General features: G+C 48.1%; 1 protein-coding gene across 10 annotated transcripts in view; it reads right to left on the minus strand.

Moving 5' to 3' along the window:
* FGFR2 (fibroblast growth factor receptor 2) overlaps window positions 1-19,035 on the minus strand; it is a 105,958-nt gene that overhangs the window by 17,918 nt on the left and 69,005 nt on the right. For 7 of the 10 annotated variants that reach the window (XM_058697966.1, XM_058697965.1, XM_058697964.1 and 4 more), the window contains 4 exons: window positions 17,199-17,402; window positions 6,686-6,836; window positions 3,429-3,550; window positions 990-1,100 (listed from right to left, as the gene is read on the minus strand). In XM_058697966.1, the coding sequence (XP_058553949.1) occupies window positions 990-1,100; window positions 3,429-3,550; window positions 6,686-6,836; window positions 17,199-17,402 (588 nt within the window). Of the gene's footprint in view, window positions 1-989; window positions 1,101-3,428; window positions 3,551-6,685; window positions 6,838-17,198; window positions 17,403-19,035 lie in introns of all 10 variants that reach the window. The other 3 variants (XM_058697967.1, XM_058697961.1, XM_058697960.1) reach the window with 1 other exon arrangement.

Consider the following 19,035-nt stretch of genomic DNA (forward strand, 5'->3'; position numbering starts at 1 on the left):
TCCTTTCAACAGCTATATATACATTCTACCATATAAATAGGCCACACTTTATTTATTTCTCTATACTTATGGGCATTTACATTGCTTCCAGGTTGGTAATAAACAAACGCTTCTGGGTACGCCTCCTTACACACACGTGCGATCCTTTCTCCGAGGCACAGATCGGAGGTTGGCAAATGACAGCCCGCAGGCCAAATCCTGCCCACTGCCTGTTTTTGCAATTAAATCGTATTGGCACGCAGCCAGGCCCATTCACATCTGCATCACCTGTGGCTGCTTTCTCACTACCGGGCAAACACGAGTCGTGGCCACCGAGACCCGCGCTAAAGGCCACCAAACCAAAGATATCTACCATCACCCTCCACGGAAAGTCTCCCGACTCCCGGTATCGACCTGAAAGAGAAGCTGCTGAGGCAAAGATAGGATTTTCAAGTCTATTAATTATCCTCAACCGGAGTCCCAAAGTGCTAGTCAGCTCCCCAGTGGGAGAAGCCAGGGCTCTGTCTCCCCCGAGGCAGATAACGTGTCCCTTCCTTCTACTCTCTCCTCTTCTAAGCTAGTCTTGGGAGCTCAGTCATCCGCTGCCCATAGCAAGACATGGCTTCCTCAATCCCCATTTTAAGGCATTTGTCAACCCAAACATAGGGTCTTATTTTGAGAAATCCCTCTCAGCACCATCAGACAAAACCACAAGGAGCCTGTCCTTTCCGAACACCCTCCAGGTTATGGCCTCAAAACAGCAGGACTCTATAAGGCCCTCCCATCCAAAGCCACCCAACGCCTACCATTCCCCAGTCCCCCAGTACAGTCACAAAGTCCCCTTTGTGTTCATGGCCAGGAACATCTTCCTAAGGGGATTTTTAAAGAGAACTTTAAACATGCACTTGAGGTGCCCTAGGAGCAAGATCCAAAAGTCCAACCGTTTCTAAAATGATGCTAACACTGAAGCGTAAATTATTTGGATGAAAGCATTTTTTCCTCCTACTCACCATCCTGAGTGCAGGCTCCAAGGAGATTTATGATATTTTTGTGTTTTCCAATCATCTTCATCATCTCCATCTCTGACACAAGATCAGAAAGATCCTTCTCTGTGGCATCATCTACAAACATTCGGTAAATTAAAAACCAGTTACTTTTAACCCGTCAGCTGCTGCTGTAAGTCATTGCCAAAAACGTAGTTGAAACAGCATGAAATTGAATTTTAGAACCAGAAAAGACTTTCCAAATCATCTCCTTCATTTTACTGGGAAGGGGGCAAAGGCCCGGACGGGGAACTGCCCCGATCCGTGTCAAATAGCTAATTTGGGGTCAATGAGGTCAAAAGTCAGGACTAGAAATATAGACCTTCTTCTGCTAAAGGCCAATTCTTTTCCAGCAAACCTCACAAATTGCAGGGGCGGGGGGGAGGGAGGTGTTTAAATTCATCATGAAATAATTCCATCCTCTGGCAGATCTAAGGGGCCTCAGAAAAAACCTTATCAAACTTCAAGATGTCTGAAAACAACTGTGAGCGCATCAGGGGTGGGGAGAAGGACCCGGATGGGGTATGTCAAATCACTACAGACTTTCTCTAGACCAAGTGCTGCTAATCCAAGCCCTTGTAGCCCTTAGAAAATTCACAGACAGGTTCAGGGGGCACCTCATAACTGTGTGTGTGTGTGTGTGTGTGTGTGTGTGTGTGTGTGTGTGTGTGTATGCGTGTGCATTCTGAGTGGGCAAAGGCCCATGCCTTCTATAATGGGTTTCTCAAAGGGGGCTGTGATTCTCAACATAAAAGAATTAAAGTTTTCTAAACTTCTGCTCTATAATTTCAAGAAAAGCGGCTTAGGTCCTACAGTCACAGGCTCACAGCTTCTAGAAAGTGGCAAGCCTCTTCCACGCGAACCTCTCTGAGCTAATTCAATATGGAACAATCTGCATTTACTAAAACAATGAGATAAGGAAATACGTAGCAGCCTCATTGAAAAAAGCTTTTCAGCTTCACAAAAGGAGGAGCAATGCAATTAACTGACTGGAGGGTAAGACAGACACACGGAGCACAGACAGGGCTGGGATGTTGCTGTGAGCCACCCACTGGCTGTAAAAAAAGGACGCCTGACAGGGCTCTGGGGCTAACGTCTTCCTCCATCCTGAAAGGGAGGACCAACCTGGGTACATCCAAAGAAATAACCCCCCCAGACCTCCACTTCTGAACTCCAGACGCCAAACAGAAGTTCTGCCAAAGGAGGCGGGAAGCCTGGGCCCTCCCCACACGTGCCCTGGCACGTGGCCAGGGGGTGCCAAGGTTGGCTGTTGTGGGGCATGCAGCCCACCACACCCGCCACGCAAGAGGGCCAGGGCGCACGAGGCAGGCCCCGGCCACACAAGACGAAAGCCAGAGGGCCACCTCTCTTGGTGGAGCTGAGACACGTGGGGTGGGGGAGCACAGTCCTCCCAGGCATCAAACCCCAACGTGAGGACCTCAAAACGCCCCAGTTTTCTTGGGAGCCATGCAGATCAACAACTTAAAAAAAAATCATCTTTCTTACTCCTTCCACCTGCTACCTCCCCACACAGGGAGGGACAGGATCATCCCACGACAGCCCATGGAAGAAAGAAAGAGCCTAATTCAGGAAGCATCCACAAATGGGTCAGGCACCCATATTCAAGAACAGGTGTCTTTGCCCAGACACGTGGGAAAAACCGTCCTTTCTAAGATCCCTACGACAGGATTTATAATGTAACCGTTCCCTATAACTCGTCTCATAAAAGAATACTGTGGAGGAAGAAGTTAATGTTTGAAACACCGTAAGTGCCTTGGACATAGGCATGAAGCAGGGCTAGAAGGTCAGTGCACAACGACATGTGACGTTCACGTCCCGGGGTAACTGCTCACATGGCCCAGAAGGTTCTGCCCAGCCACCGATCCTGCTGGTGTCCGTTTAGCTTTCTAAGGGATTCTCCCAGACCAGTGTCAATTCTGTTTTGTTTCTCTTACAAAACAGAAGGTGTGACCTCCTCTCCCTGCACCCCCTCACTCCCTCCGAAAGGGTCAACCTTCCTTTATTTGTAAGGGAAGGTTTGGGACCCAAATCCAAGAGGCCGATGCTCCTCTAAATTAATCAATCATACGTGAGTTGCTACTTTCTAAGCATCTACAAAAATAGAGGGAATAGGAAATCACGGTCATCACCTAGGAGCTGACAAAGAACAATCTGGGAGGCTACCACTTTCTAACAAAACTGGCTTTTCTTTCTTGTAAGTGCACACAGCTCAAGATAAATCGTCTGTCCGGGATGCTGATTTATATGGAAAACTTCTCAACCCCTAGGTCAACTATGTGCTCTCTGACCCCTGCCATGATAGAGTTCACATGCCACAAAAGGAACATTCTTGATAAGACTTTCCACCCCTTTCCCACCCCCACCCATCCCCCTCACCCCACTCACCTTTCAACATCTTCACTGCCACGGTGACTGCTTCCTTGGGCTTCTCTTTGTCAATCCCCACTGCTTCAGCCATGACCACTTGCCCAAAGCAACCTTCCCCCAGAGGTTTGCCCAGCGTCAGCCTAAATGTGTAAATAGGGGATTAGCACACAGCATCTGGTGAAGGGGTGTAGCGAGGGAAATTCCAGACCTAAATATAAAAATCTTTCAGCGGCTTGCAAAAGCATGGAGCATTTATCATATGGAACTAATGAGACCTGGGGTACACACGCGCTTGAGTATTTTCTTAGTGACGTTTTAGAGAATGTCAATTACGGGTGGAACAGCTATTAAATTTCACATTTGTGTTCACGATTTGTTTTCTTTGTGGAAGGTATCCTCGCTAGTGAGGTGGTCAGCTTTCCTAAGTGCTAACAATGCGGAGCTTTTGATCTTGAGCCAATTGAATATTTGTAATTTAGAATGTCTCAAAGAAAAAATGTTAAAGCTGTTCTTCTTTTTTTTTTTTTTTTTTTTTTTTTTTTTGGTCTCTGTGAAGTGAGGTCTTTAAAATCACTATTATTCAAATACCAATGGATTTTACGGTCACATTCCTGGCCAAGTTACATGATATGAATCTTAAACGCATTTCAAGGAATCTCTAATTTTTCCCTAAAGGGAAAAGAAAATTCTAGAAATTGAGGGGAATCTCTTTTGACCTCACAGTTTAGAAAATCCTTAACTACCCAAAATTAATAATGAAGAAAATCCAGAGTGAACACAATGAACTGTATTTCTAAGCTCAGAAGCTCAGTGCACACCATACTAATAGCCATATATTTGTCTCTGGGCATTCTCGAAGCCAAGAGAACAGAGAAATCTTTGGGATACTTATGAATGTGGTTTTTTCACTTAAGCACAACACAGTGAAGTATTAAGCTGCCCTTAGTAAATAAACACTATTTATGATAAGCACACAAAGGTTTGCAAAAGGTAAGCAAAGACTGAGGGCGGCGTATGCTATGCTGAGGTCATTCTGTTTCTATCCTGAACTAAAATTAAATTTAATATCTTGGCAGAAAATAAACATTTGCATTGGAAAAATGGCTAATTTATGTCCTATTGCCCCGCTACGACAAGCGTAACAATCCTTTCTTTGTATAACTTCTGCCTCCAATCTAATAAACTGCTTCTAAATAGCCTTCATTCACTGGAAGTCTGCTCCACCTACGTTTGTGCTAAACTCCGTTTTGAAATGCCTAGCGCTCAGATTTTCCGCACCGAGGGTCCTCCCCCAAGGTGGGAGCTAACGGTTAGGCACACACAGACTTCCACTGTTGGCTGCAGCGTCACAGGCGACAAAAACCGTGCACTGAACCTGAGAGCTGGGATTTCTTACGATACGATCGCAGCCCCCCCCACGAATAGTTCAGTCCTATTCGTGCAGGAAGTGCGCACCCTCCGACTGGTACACTCAAACGAGGGAGCCAAGTGGCTTGGTGAGAAACAACCCCGTTCTCTTTCCACCTTCTCCAGGGAAGGAAACCACACCTTGTGTTTTCTCTGATGCCTCCCCGGTTATTGTTCAAGAAGCAAGTCCCGAATGAAGAATGGTCTTTTCGCTACAGGACACAAACACACTGGAAATTACCTCCATTAGCTCTCTTGACAGAGTGACACCTGTATAATTATTTGGTCCTAGCTTATGGCACATATTAGTATCTCGAAATTGGCTGCCGGGAAACGAAACCGGTGTGGAGTTGGGTGAATCGAAATCACAGGTGCCACGTAAGCTACTACCTCTCTTCCCAAAGAGAGCTCGTCATACCCAGTCTCTAGAAAAGCTTATCTTGGTACCTCCAACTTTGTGTAGGAGTTTCTTCGATTGTAATTAAACACTTCTCTGACTTAACTTTAGGGAGACAACTGCAAATGCCAAGACAGACAGGGAGTGAAAGCTGTATCCAAGCCAGGCAAGAGGTTATGGCAGGCGAGGGAATGCAGACGTATAGTCTGGGATGTCCACCTTCTGCTATTCCCAATGTTCAGATTCGAACGACTACAACAAGTGAGCTGACGGTCTTCAAGGACCGTCATACTTTGTCTTCTGGGCAGGACCAGAAAGAGAGGGCTGGGAGCACAAGATCTGCCTCACAGACTCTCTGCCTGGCCCCACCACCTTCTTGATGTTTGTGGTTCAGAGCTCTCAGGTTACCCGTACAGGAAGGGAAACACAAGGCAGGGAAACTCAGAAGCCAAGAACTGTGCTCAGTCCTGGGAGGTCAATACTATGATCTTTAGTTTATAAAAATGGAAGTGCAGAAGATCAAGGTTGCCTAGCCACTGGCTAGCGGAACCAGGATTCAGATCCAGTCCAAGAGAGCCCAAATACGTGGACATCAAGCCAGATCAAGAGATAAACAGCTCCCGGTAATGCCTTCCACAGAGCCCAGGTGGGCATGCTGATTAGAACAAACATCTGATCAGAACACCTCCACACCATCCACTAAGGAAAATACTATGGACCACGGGAAATTTGATGTCAGATACCATATTTGAACCATTTCAGCCCCATATTACATGAATAACCATTAAAAACAGCCAACATTGGGGCGCCTGGGTGGCGCAGTCGGTTAAGCGTCCGACTTCAGCCAGGTCACGATCTCGCGGTCCGTGAGTTCGAGCCCCGCGTCGGGCTCTGGGCCGATGGCTCGGAGCCTGGAGCCTGTTTCCGATTCTGTGTCTCCCTCTCTCTCTGCCCCTCCCCCGTTCATGCTCTGTCTCTCTCTGTCCCAAAAATAAATAAAAAACGTTGAAAAAAAAAACAAAAAAAAAAACAGCCAACACTGAGTGAAGACTCCTAGGGCAATTTGTATTTTACATCTAATTTCTCCAAAGAAATGGACTACAGAACAGTCATGTTCTAATAACCGGCGGCTGGAAGGTCACATCTGTTATTATAAGTGGGATATTTAGTCCATGTGACTGGGTATGAATGATCTAAACAGTAAAAAAAAAAAAAAAAAAAAATGCTAACAAGGTACCATCTTGTTTGGAGACCAGCCATGCCTAGTAGCTGTTTTTAAAGAACGCTTAAAAGTGAGAGAATCAATTCTTTTCTTTTTCAGGAGGTGGTTAGAAATACAACCTCACTCACTCCTGTTGAGATCGTCAGACATGACCTTTGCAGTTAAGGACCATAAAAAGAAAATGTCAATCCAACATCCCCATTTAGACCTAAGTCTCCATCTGGGGATGTGTCCAATGGAAACACTCACTTATCTCTTGGAAACTCCCACTTTGGATCTTCTGGCAGCTCATACTCGGAGACCCCTGCCAGCATGGGGGTGTCTGCCGTTGAGGAGAGGCGTGTGGTTATCCTCACCAGCGGGGTGTTGGAGTTCATGGAGGAGCTGGACTCGGCAGAAACCTGGATACAAGATGCAAAGACCCAGATGTAATCCTGGCTCCACCTGAGAAGGCTGGCAGCCGGCCAGAGCCCGGCCAGATGGTCGATTCTTAGGAAGAAAGGTGGGAGGGCCGGCCAAAGTCAAGAATCCGATTCCAGCTCCTCTGTCTTCCTATCTCGGCAGCACCACATCTCACCCACCTCCTATGCTCCCAAGACCGGGTTTGCAAACATCTTTAGACAGCACCCGGTCAAAACAGAAGTCATCTTTCTGTCCGAATTCCTCCCAACAGCCACCTGAGGACACAACAACAACCCCATGAGCTTCATTACTGCCTTGTTACCTGTCCCGGAGCCCCACATGACCAATCTCCCCATACACCAGCTCATATCAGGAATCAATTCTGTGCCCGTGAAATTCCGTAAAAACTTTTTGTTAGACGATCAGCTCTCCGGTATGGCGTCTGTCTTTTGGAACGAAAAGCCAAGTGTCTCAAGGAACTAGCTCTAGGATTTGAATGTGAAGGGCATCCCATAGCTCCAAGGGTCTTAATTCAAGGTAACCGGAGACCCAGGCACTGAGGGCCATTCTCTGCTTCCCCCCTAGTCCTTCTGGGAACCGGTGATGCCCAGGACATCTGATGGCAATCAACTGCCTCTTTGTAGAGACTAATGGATTGAAAGCGTGGGGCGAAGAGTCAAGGAGAAAAAAAAAAAAATGCCTCCTTGTATTCATCATCATGTGGGAAATCTCCTCTTCCATCTGAAGATTGCAAGGGCTACACCGAGTTTTCTCATTCACCCCCCAACCATTTCAGTCTGTGTCTGACAAAACGGTTACTTCTTAAACATGGTGTCTTTCCTGGGCTAGTTTCTATAAGGAAAACACATGTGGAGCCCACTTGAAGGCCGATCCCGAGGATGACTACACCATCCTGGTACAACTGTGGGCTGCTTGACCACCACCTCACTCTAAACCATGAACAAGACTTTGGCTCAAGAAAGTTGGAACATGAGGCTTAACGTGGTCCATCAAAGCAGCCCGCAGCCTGCAGTTCCTCTCTGGTTCTGTCCCCTGCAAGACTGCCCAGGTCAACAGGACTCTCCAGCTATGCTTACAAACACACCTTTTTTTTTTTTTTCTTAAGCTGTATTTATTTATTTTTTTTTTTGAGAGAGAGAATGAGCGGGGGAGGGGCAGAGAGAGGGGGACAGAAGATCCAAAGCAGGCTTTGTGCTGACAGCAGAGAGCCTGATGTGGGGCTCAAACTCACAAACTATGAGGCCATGACTAGAGCTGAGGCCAGACACATAACCAACTGAACCACCCCGGCGCCCCCAAACATACCTTTGAAGTTAAGGTGGCAAAGACCGAGGGCAGATAAACATACTTAGTTGCGATGACCTTTCGCGAGGTAGAGTTTGAACCATTCCCGCCGGGAACAGGAAGACCCATACTTTCCTGAGACAAAAAAATCTTCATTCTCTCCTCTGTAAGCCCAAAGTGCCCTGAAGGCAGGGAGAAATCCAAGAAGAGCCCAAGAATGGACTGGGGTGGGGGTTTGAGGTGGAGTCATTTTAGGAATAGGAAGTTGGTTTCAGTATTAAAATCAAGATGTATGGAGTGCCTGTTTGGCTCAGTCAGTTAAGCATCCGACTCTAGACTTCAGGTCATGATCTCACGGTTCTGGGGATCGATCCCCACATCGGGCTTTGGGCTAACAGCTCAGAGCTTCCTTGGGATTCTTTCACCCTCTCTCTCTGCCCCTCCCCTGCTCATGCTCACCCTCTCTCAAAAATAAATAAAATAAAAAAAAAATAAAATCAAGACGTATGGGATTTTTAACCCAGAATTTCTATCATCTTTTAAAACGTACAAGAGAACATTTCTGAGCCCTTCTGAGCGGTCTTTTGACAGGGGCATTTACTCTTAAGCTTTACATGCAGAGTATGAGCAAAGTTATTTGCTGGAAGCAATTTAAAAATAACTTTTTAAAAAGGAGCTGAAGAATCGTAACTTTTGGAGCTGAGAAAGACCTCACGGATAGACTCGGCTCCAAGAGGCTGAGGCCTCACACCTAAGTGTCTAAGCACTCAAGTGGCAGGAGGAGGAAAGGACAAAAGGTAACTGTGTGAACTCCCATGGAATCCAGTTCTGCTCCCCACTAATGCCAGGGACTAGGCAGGGACAGCACCCTGGCCAAACAGACAACCGGGAACACCCCCTCCAGACTCCACATGGGCCCCAACTCACTGCGTTACACGGCCTCAGCTACAGCGCTCTCAGAAACCAGGGTGTCTCAAAAAACATCAAGATGTACACAGTTTTCAGCGACCACACAAACATCCTGAGCTCCATCCGCAGAGAAGGAATCAGAAAGATTCAGGACTGGGTTTGGCCAAACATGCTTCCCCAAACCCTAGCACCCTGCACCAAGGCCATGTGCTATGGATACAGAAGGAGGCTGGTGTTGTCAAAGACAAAACGGTCTTCCAGAAAGTTCTCCCACACAAAGAGGCAAAGGTCACCATTCACGGCAATGGGAACTTGTCCCTGAGGGTCACAGGCAACAAGAACCAACCAGACTTGGAAAAGTCAGTCTTGGGACGAGACGATACAGGCCCCCAACGGCCGCGGTCTGGCAAATCCTGCAGCCAGGACTCTCTCCGCGAGGCCAGCCGTGTAGTCTGTCGTCATCAGACCGGCAGGAATTCCAGAATTCCACTATCGCTGTATCTGGTGTGCTGCCATCGATGACGATGAGGGGAAACCCCACGGAGAAGTAAGAGGGGGCACAGTTCTGGGTAAAAGAGGCATGTCCTCAAAACTCTGCTCTTAGCAGCAGCAAGGAGTACAGGGTACGGCATAGGAGAGCGGCCTCCCCATGTGGGGCGTGAGAACACAACCTTTTTTTTTTTTTTAACTTTCAGGAATGATATAGAAGAGATTGAATAGTGGCTAACCTTCGGGGGGGGAGAGAGAGAGAGAAGACTCACAGTTGAGGGAAGGGGCAGAACTCATCTTACCTCAGAACTTTTCAAGTCGATTGAGTTTTATCACCAGGCATACGTATTTCTTTTTATGTTTTAGAAAAAGCACTTTTTTTTTTTTTTTTTTTTTAACGTTTATTCATTTTTGAGAGACAGAGAGAGACAGAGCATGAGCGGGGAAGGGGCAGAGAGAGAGGGAGACACGGGATCTGAAGCAGGTTCCAGGCTCTGAGCTGTCAGAGCACAGAGCCCGACGCGGGGCTCGAACCCACGAACTGTGAGATCATGACCTGAGCCGAAGTCGGGACGCTCAACCAACTGAGCCACCCAGGCGCCCCTAGAAGAAGCACTTTCTTTAACAATAAAAATATTTTTTAGAATGGCAGGGATCTGAATTGAGGAAGGTAGAACTGTCCCAGGAGGGGGAAAAACAGCAGAGCACACGTGCTTGACATACAGTGACTTCTAAAGGAGTTAGAAATGACCAGATCACATGGGCCGCCTGGGTGGCTCAGTCAGTTGAGCAACTGACTCCTGATCTCGGCTCAGGTCATGATCTCATGGTCATGGGATCGAGTCCGTGTCAGGCTCTGTGCTGAGATTCTCTCCGCCCCTCCCCTGCTCGTGTTCTCTCTTTTTCCTTCTCTCAAAATAAATAAACTAAACAAAAACAAAAACAAAAACAAAAACAACGAGAGCATTGCTTTTGCAACCTTTCCCAGCACTACCGGGCTGGGTTTTGTGGCATCTTTGCATCCTCCCATGCGGGCACCCCGGTGACCGGGCTTGGCCTAGCAGCCAACCCTGGTTGGTACCCTTCCTCTGCTAACTGCTTACAACATGGGGCTCCACTCAGGTGGTGGCTTTCTGACCAACGGCACCACCCGGGGGGCTATGTGCCAGTTCCAACGTTGGCCAACTGTGAGCGCTTTGGAAGTCGTGTAACCTTCCTAGACTAGAGTTTCCTACCCGTTGAAAGGAAACCAGGAAAGTTCCCACCCCACAGACTTACCATGAGGGGAAAATGAGGTCACACCCATAAAGCATTTAGTGCTGAGCCTGGCACTGGCAAAGAGTTCGGTTGATATTTGCTACCAACGTCGCGACTGTTTCTCCTAGCGCCTTTTCAGAATCCTTGGCTGCCCAGATCCAAGGGAGCTCGGGACCGGCAGCCCCCCCAGGGAACCTGGAAGATCTGCAGCTTGCGGGCGTTTTGTGTGGGAGATGCTGTCACACTGTGCGCTCTGGGAAGACCGAAACCCCACCGGCAGGGAAGGCTGACTGCAGGACAGGACGTGCCTTCCTAGTTTGGAAGATGAGACCCTCTGCTCACAGCCAGGATGGGCCGGGGCTCCAGCAAGTCAAAGAGCAAACCCAAGAAATTAAGGATCCAGGAGTCAGGGGTCGGTCCCGGGGCAGGGGAAAAGCGTAAGAACGTCCTAATGACAAATAATGGCTTAGGGGCTGCTGAAGAAAAGAAAAACTTACCAGTCAGAAGTTAACTGCTCTGCGGCTAACCTATGACCCGTAAGGAATCTCTGCCCACAAACCCATGGCAAAAGTTCACGTACATGTGCAGCTTCCTCCGAACGATCTCCACAAGGTTTTCGTGTCCAAGCTTTTAAAACCGAAGCCCTCTACGAACTTTGTTGCTATCACTACCGTTCAAACTTTAAAACCGTGTTTACAGAAAGGGTTACTTATGAAGGTTTTGTCCCGATTAAGGGTAGAGGTTTACATTCAATGTGCAAATCTGGAAAATACTCTTGTAAAAAGCACAAAGGGGAAGAAAGGTAAGAAAATGCCAGAAGTATATAAGAAACTATAGAATCTGATCACTGTCTGTGAAGGTGTATCTTAATTTGACCTCCACGCATTTTTTACTGAGCTTTTAAAATCCCCTCTGGGACTGTAACCTCTGGCTGGCTTTCTCTTCACTCTGCTTCTGCTGAGAGCGAATGTGTTTCTGGGGCTGGGTACAATCTTCTGCAGGCGACTGATTCCTCTACGAAATACTGTGTTTTGCTAGAGTGTCTTTCCTTCGGGACCCTCAAGTAATCCCCACTGTCCACCTGTGAATCCCTGGACTAATTCAGGACTAGGAGACTATCGCTTTTTTTTTTTTTTTTTTTTGCACAAAATCATCTACCCCATTGGATATTCTATCTAATTTAAAAGTAGTCCACCAATGGCGATAATTAAGTTACTGGCGAACAATACACACTAACACACTCATATAAACCGCCTTCCCACTCCTCAATCCTGGCAGGCACGATTCTAGCATGTATGTTGTCTTCTGTCTCCATTCAGCTCCCCCCTTTCCGGACTCTCTTTAACACGTGCCATAAATCAAACTTCTAACGAAAGGTGCGTTTCGCGTATTTCCACGGTATATATGGGAAACTAAGCAAGGAAGTGGCTTTCTTCTTTTCCTTTTAAAGGGCCACCAAGAAAGAGAGTCATCTCTGTATACCAGAGTAGACTGAACAAAGGGAGGGTAGGGGGACTCACAGAAAACAGGGCAGATAGAAGCAAGGAGGAGAGGGGTGACACACGGGTGTCACTAATTCCTGACTCTGAAGCTGGGGATCCCCTAAACCAGAACATTAAGGCCCCGAGTTAACATACTTGTGCTCTAAGCCCTGTCCACCCCTCCTCAATGGCCAAACAAAATGTTTTCACCACCTCAAACCAGGCGGCTGGGATAAAGGTTTGAGGCGTTTCTGGGGTTGGATTCTGTTTCCCTCCATAACAATATTTAAGTCATCAGGCAAGGCGGTTTATCAGTTTTCTCCCTCACCAGGTCTCTGCCTCCCCCGGGCTGCAGCCCGGATTCCATGAGTAAACCCATCAAAGCAATGACTCACCGGTCCTGGATGGGCTGGTGCTTCTTAGAAGATCCCATCAGCCAAAATCCAAATCAGATCTCAAACTGTCCTATCTTTCAGAGGCTGAGAGGAGCTAACAGCCCAGTGGGAACCAGGGAGGGCGAGGCACCCACATGGAAGGGAAGGTTCCAGTTAGCCATCCATGACTACCCTAATAACCCAAGCGTTTTCTGGAACCAGGGAGATTTCATTAGACCATCTGACTAACCAAAAGGTGGAGAATCTCCCAATATCATGACATTTAGCTGCTAGACAATGAAAGAGCTTCTAGAAGTGGAACCCTCCTTCACAGAGTTCAGCGTGTTTAATACCCACGAAGGCACAGCCCCCAAGAACTGGCTCCTGAATCACACGCACCCAGCCAGTCCCCCCACAGCTTCTGTCCCGTTCGTGAGGTCCCTGGGAACATGCCACTTATCTCAAAGATATTGTTAAAAAAAAAAAAAAAAAAAAAGATGACCTTGGGGCACGTGGGTGGCGCAGTTGGTTAATCCGTCTGACTTCAGCTCAGGTCATGATCTCATGGCTCCTAAGCTCGAGCCCTGCATCAGGCTCTGTGCTGACAGCTCGGAGCCTGGAGACTACTTTTTTTTTTTAATGTTTATTTATTTTTGAGATGGAGAGAGACAGAATGTGAGCAGGGGAGGGACAGGACAGAGAGGGAGACACGGGATCCGAAGCAGGCTCCAGGCTCCGAGCTGTCAACACAGAGCCCGGGGCGGGGCTCCAACCCACGAACTGCAAGATCATGACCTGAGACCTGAGCCGAAGTCGGATGCTCAACCGACTGAGCCACCCAGGCCCCCTGGAGACTACTTTAGATTCTCTGTCTCCCTCTCTCTCTGCCTCTCCCCTGCTTGTACTCTGTTTCTCTCTCAAAAATAAATAAAACATTAAAAACAAGAGGACCCTGATCTACCCATATCAGCAACCAAGAGGGTGAAAGCAAAGCCTCAGAAAAAGACCCTGGGGGCCCTTCTCAGAGGTGAGTAGTGGCGGGAGTGTGCCTTGCATGCACATGTGTGCCCCTACCCAGGAGACGGTTTTATCTGTTTACGGCAAAAGCTAAATGTCCATCCTGCCCTATGGAAACTTCTGGCTCCAGAGAAGGAAACTTACGTACTCACCGAAAAACTGATTCACCAAACCCAGCAATACCACATGCCTCCTGAACAAACACCCTCAGTTTCCTCTGCACCCCTCCCCACGAACGCCCCGCTGATGTGTGCAGCTCACAGAAAGGGAAGCCCTCTCTTGAAGTCGTGGGTGTATAAAGGCTGCTTCACAATGACTGTGGCTGTCCCCTGGCAGCCTGGGCACCTGCTCGAGAGCTGACACGCTCATGAGGACACCCCCTCTGGGCTGGCCCCCTTGATCACGCTGATGCCAAAGGAACAGGAGCAGGTGAGCAAGTGGCCGGCCTGGTGTCCGAGCCCCGGCACTGAAAACAGCATGAGCCCCTGTCAAGGGACACGGGGAGACGCCGGCTGCCACCTGCCTCCTCCGACTAAAAAGTTCTCTCTTTCCTCAAGCATCAAAATGCGTAAAGAGCCTCAAAAAACTCACAATTACTGGGAAATGAACACAAGGAACTTCTTCTGAGCCTACTGGAGCAAAGTATTTTTGACTCAAAAAAAAAATAACAAACGGAGACATCCTGTAACCGTTAAGTCCGGTCCAAATCAGTAAATGTCAAGAAGGAAACACTCACAGTAGGATTAAAAGAAGAAGAAGAAAAAGAAAGAGAAAAAAAGGAAAAGAAAAAACATGACTCCTCTCGTTCTAAAAGGAGGACAGTGATTGATGGGGTTGAGTGAGATGCGGGGTGTGTGTGTGTGTGTGTGTGTGTGTGTGTGTGTGCGTGTGCACGTGCGTGCTGGTGGAGGGGGGAGGGTCAGGGTCAAGAAGCAAATACTTGGTCTCCATCATGAAGACTCTCGGTGTTACCTGCGTCATAGAGGAGGCTGGGCTAATACAGCATGAAAAGTGGCCTCGCAAGTAACTAGGAACAGCCCATCCTTAAGACATCTGGTCACAGGCTCACCTGTCGCCAGGGGAAAGTATGCTTGGCATCTCCGTGGTATTTTCTCTGTCATCAACATCTCTGCCGGCCTTTATGGGGCTTTTCACTCCAGCTACACTCCAATAACCCTCTTGTCCCCAGATACCTGACAGGCACCTCCTCCTCTACCAAAGGGGCCGTGCTTCCTGACGGCGCATTCTTCGTAAAGAATCGCACAACCCATTTCGACATATATGAGGAGCTAAGGTGTGTCAGCATCCCCCCAAATAAATGAATCTCCCAGAGATTTGTGCGCTTTCCTCTGCTTCTTTATTCTACTTGACCTTACTAAAACCCAAGACCACTACATATGATGGCCCCCAAATCACCTTGGAACCATTGGTGAAGGTGACAGGCCGTATCTTGCGCAGAACCTGGGTCGGACCAAGCCCTCAGGAAATTATGATAAAGAAAGGAAGCAGGCGAGGGCGGGGGGAGAAAAAAGGAGACGACCTAATGTTCCCTTTGATCACACAGGGACACGAAGGAAGCATGATCAACCGAGGTGGAGACAGACAAAGACGAAAGGCCAGTCAGCCGAAGAGAAACGAAAATACGATGACTAGGGTTGGTTGAGTCAAGGAGATTTTAAGGGCAGCTGCATCTTTTATATGGAAGTAAAAAGAGCACTGTAACAGCTGCAGAGAAAAAAGATGATGAAATCATTATGGGACAATCGTCTAGCTACACCAAATTGCAGGTTTCCTCCAGAAGGTAGCATTTTCCCCTGGTAGGAAAAAACAACAAATCATAGAGATGGGAACACCACTCCCTTCTTCAACTCCCTGAGGTCAGGTTCTCAAGGCTGTGGCTGTAAGAATGGCCCGGAGGTAACTGGAAAGGAGGAGGGAGGGGAACGGGTGGTCACAGCACCTGAATGTCACTGAAGGCGCCACCTGGCCATGTGAGAGTCACCTTCCAACTGGCCTCTCCCAAAGTCGGACAAGCAGCCCCATCATTATTTCCCTAGCCCCAAGAATGACAGTGGTGTCGTTTCAGTAACAATAGCATTCTTGGTGGCAGGAGGGACCCAATGGGCACCTTTATTTCCCTTGCTCTTCACACAATTTGGGCAATCACCTGCACTTGACACACCCTCCAAATGCTATCCTCGGCCTCTAGGAAGAATAAAGAACTGCTTGATACGTGGCTTCCAACGAGTCAACAAGGACCCATTCAGCCCGGAGCCCGGAGCTGGGTTGAGAACAGCCGGTGCCATGCCAAAACCGCGGCTGGCCAACTGGTTCCTAATCCGTCCTAATGCCTGATCCAGAAAATGTCATCGCCACCTGAAGTCCCGGGAGGGGCAGAGCTGGGATTAACCCAGAGTTTCTCGGAGTGCAGTTCAAAATCACCGAAGGACCTGCTTACACACAATACAGATCCCTGGTCCCATTCAAGACCTACCGAACTCGAATCTCTGGGGCTGGGACGGAGGAATCTGCAATTTTAACAAATGCCCTGTAAATTCTACTAAAGCGTGCACTGAAACAGAGCCAGTGAGTTGGCCATTTTACTTGCTGTTTCAAAAGAAACAACACCGCTCCAAATACTTTGCTTGTAGACACTTTCCGTTCACATCTGCCTTCCCCTTCTGTCTCCATGAACACACAGAGGGAAGGGTCAAAGCGTATCCTGTCCCACTCGGCTTTGGAGCCTTGGTTTAAAGCAGAGGTGCAGGGGCTCTCTTGCCCTGTCTCCCCAGAGCAAAATTAAACCAATCAGGACGCACACAAGAGCAAAAGGTGACCGCCAAAGACCAGACACGAGGCTGAAGACAATCTGTTGCTCGTTCAATACAACAATCATTTTACCCCCAAATCCACAGCCACACTTGTGAACGATTAACAATAACATAATATATGCATACATTTCTATTTTAAGAATCAGAGAGGTCGAGCCAAAACCCAGTCAAGACAGACATCGCAGTCTGGTTTAAATCAAGCGGTAGTTCAGATCCATCTTTAGGGCATAAGTTTCTGACCTTGATTTAAAAAAAAAAATAAGTCAAAGAGAACTAGCTCCCCTGTCTTTCTAAGTCGTGGCATAAGCCGGTCTCAAAAAAAGGCATTAGATCGCAGGGGACAAAAGTGGCCTATGATTCAAAAAGACCGCTACACCTGAGCCTCAAAGACACAAGGGCGTTGCCTCCCTGTGTTATTTCCAGTTCTGCTGATTAGCTCCGAGAGTCTCCCACCATCATGCTCTCCTGCCCCTGGAACTTGACTCGACTGACCGCCCCCACCCCGCCCCGCCCCGGGGCACCAGGACTTGACTCTCCAAGCCCCAAATACTAACTGGACGGCCACTAAGAGGCATGCTGGGGCCACTCACACAGTGAAAGCTCACAGGAGCAGATGGCACCAAAGCAGAGAAAAAGACCCAAGGGCTGGCTGGGATACGGGGGAGGAGTAAAGTTCTTCAAACTCTTTATCTACTTTCTGTTACCTGTCTCCGCAAGGGGATGCGCTTGGTCAGCTTGTGCACAGCGGGCTGGCTGCTGAAGTCCGGCTTCTTGGTCGTGGTCTTCATTCGGCACAGGATGACCGTCACCACCATACAGGCAATCAGGAAGACCCCTATGCAGTAAATGGCTATCTCCAGGTAGTCTGGGGAAGCCGTAATCTCCTTTTCTCTTACAGGAGCTGGAGTGCAGACCACAGGGGAGGAACAGATAAGCAGGCCACAGAGTTAGGACACGGGCTTGACGCGCCCTGGCACAGTTAAACGAAACACAAGGTGACGACCATTCCCGAGGACAGGTTTCCCTAATGACTCGGGGCTGCAGAAAGGCCCGGGCTACGGGCCTGCCGTGCACCTCTCCCCGTGAAGGTGAGCAACCAAGGGCTCCTTGTTTTACCACCAGGGCCCACACGGCCACTCTCTCTAGCCTCAAGGGGCCTCTGCAATGCAGAGATCACGGTGGACTAGCTCCCACCAAGGCACAAAGAGCAGGCTACAAGGCTACATTCTGTTAGGCATTCGGGCACGATGCGACAGTCAACCACACCTACAAAAAAACGGACTGTCTTCCACGGTGGTCTCTGAGGCCAATCAAATTTAAAATTCTTAAATATAAACAGTGCCCACTTTTGCATCTGAAGGGATCACTCTTATTTGGATAAAGCTCTTCCAAAGGAAGCTGTGACAGGGTAATTTACCCCAGACGAACACACTTTCACATGAAATGAAATAAATATTCATCTAGTAGGGCTGGCCCGGAAAAGTTTCAAATTTCTTAATACAGTCCAGCCTGGTATTCAACTCCACAAATAAATGCATTTCATTTAAAGACCAAATTGCTGTTAGTATAGAATCGCTATGCCCATGCCATGAAAAGCTGGTAATGTTCCCTCATCGATTACCATCTGAAATTTGTGTTTCTGGTTATACTGATGTCACTACAGTGTTTCTTTTGAACACAGAAATGGTGTTCCACGTGGGTAGCACGTTCGTCTACCAACTTCCAATAAATGATACCCGCTCCCTCCTTCGTCCTCAAGGCTCATCAAGCTACAGGCAGGGTATTTCCGAACAGTACTTTCCTCAAGCTGTGTTCTTACAGTTAATGTGCTAGTACCGTCGGGCCAATTGGTTAAGGGGGGCCAACTACGCACCTGCGGAATGCAGTACTACAGGTAAAAAAGCAAGCTCAACGTAAGAGGCATCTCACTGTTTCAAAGCAAATATTCACAGAGCAGACTCACGACAAAAGGCAAACTGGATGCAAATGGTATTATTTAAAGCTTATGAGTTGTAACCAGAAAAAGACTTGCATGACAGTCAAAACCTCCAGCAACACAGCACAAAATGAAACGATCGATTTATTTTGACGGGATACACAATAAGCATGCAGGTAGGCACGGCCCTCGAAACATAAGCAATTAATAACGGCCGTGGGACATCCCGAGCTGGCAAACCAGTCAGTCTATGCAGTTTCACGAAGGCAATGACAAAGGCACAGAGGCAGTAGGTAGGGATTATCAGGAAAAGTTCGACTAGGACAGAGATGTCGGTTAAAGATCCAGGCAGCAGCAATATTTAGGCAACGGGGCTTCACCGATGTTGATTTCTCCACGGGGCAGAAATAACATCAAGCCCGAGATGGCAAGAGCATGCTTTGCAGGAAAAGCAAGCCGAGGGTCCACTTTATTGTAACACACGGCAAGCCACCGATTCCCGAGGTAGGTAACACACTGCTTCTGTACAGCCTCTGTGCAGAGGTGGGGCTCCCCCGGCACCTCGGCAGACATCCATCTATTTTCATATCATTAAAAA

The sequence above is a fragment of the Neofelis nebulosa genome, chromosome 13 (genome assembly GCF_028018385.1).
Source record: "Neofelis nebulosa isolate mNeoNeb1 chromosome 13, mNeoNeb1.pri, whole genome shotgun sequence".
Lineage (NCBI taxonomy): Eukaryota > Metazoa > Chordata > Mammalia > Carnivora > Felidae > Neofelis > Neofelis nebulosa.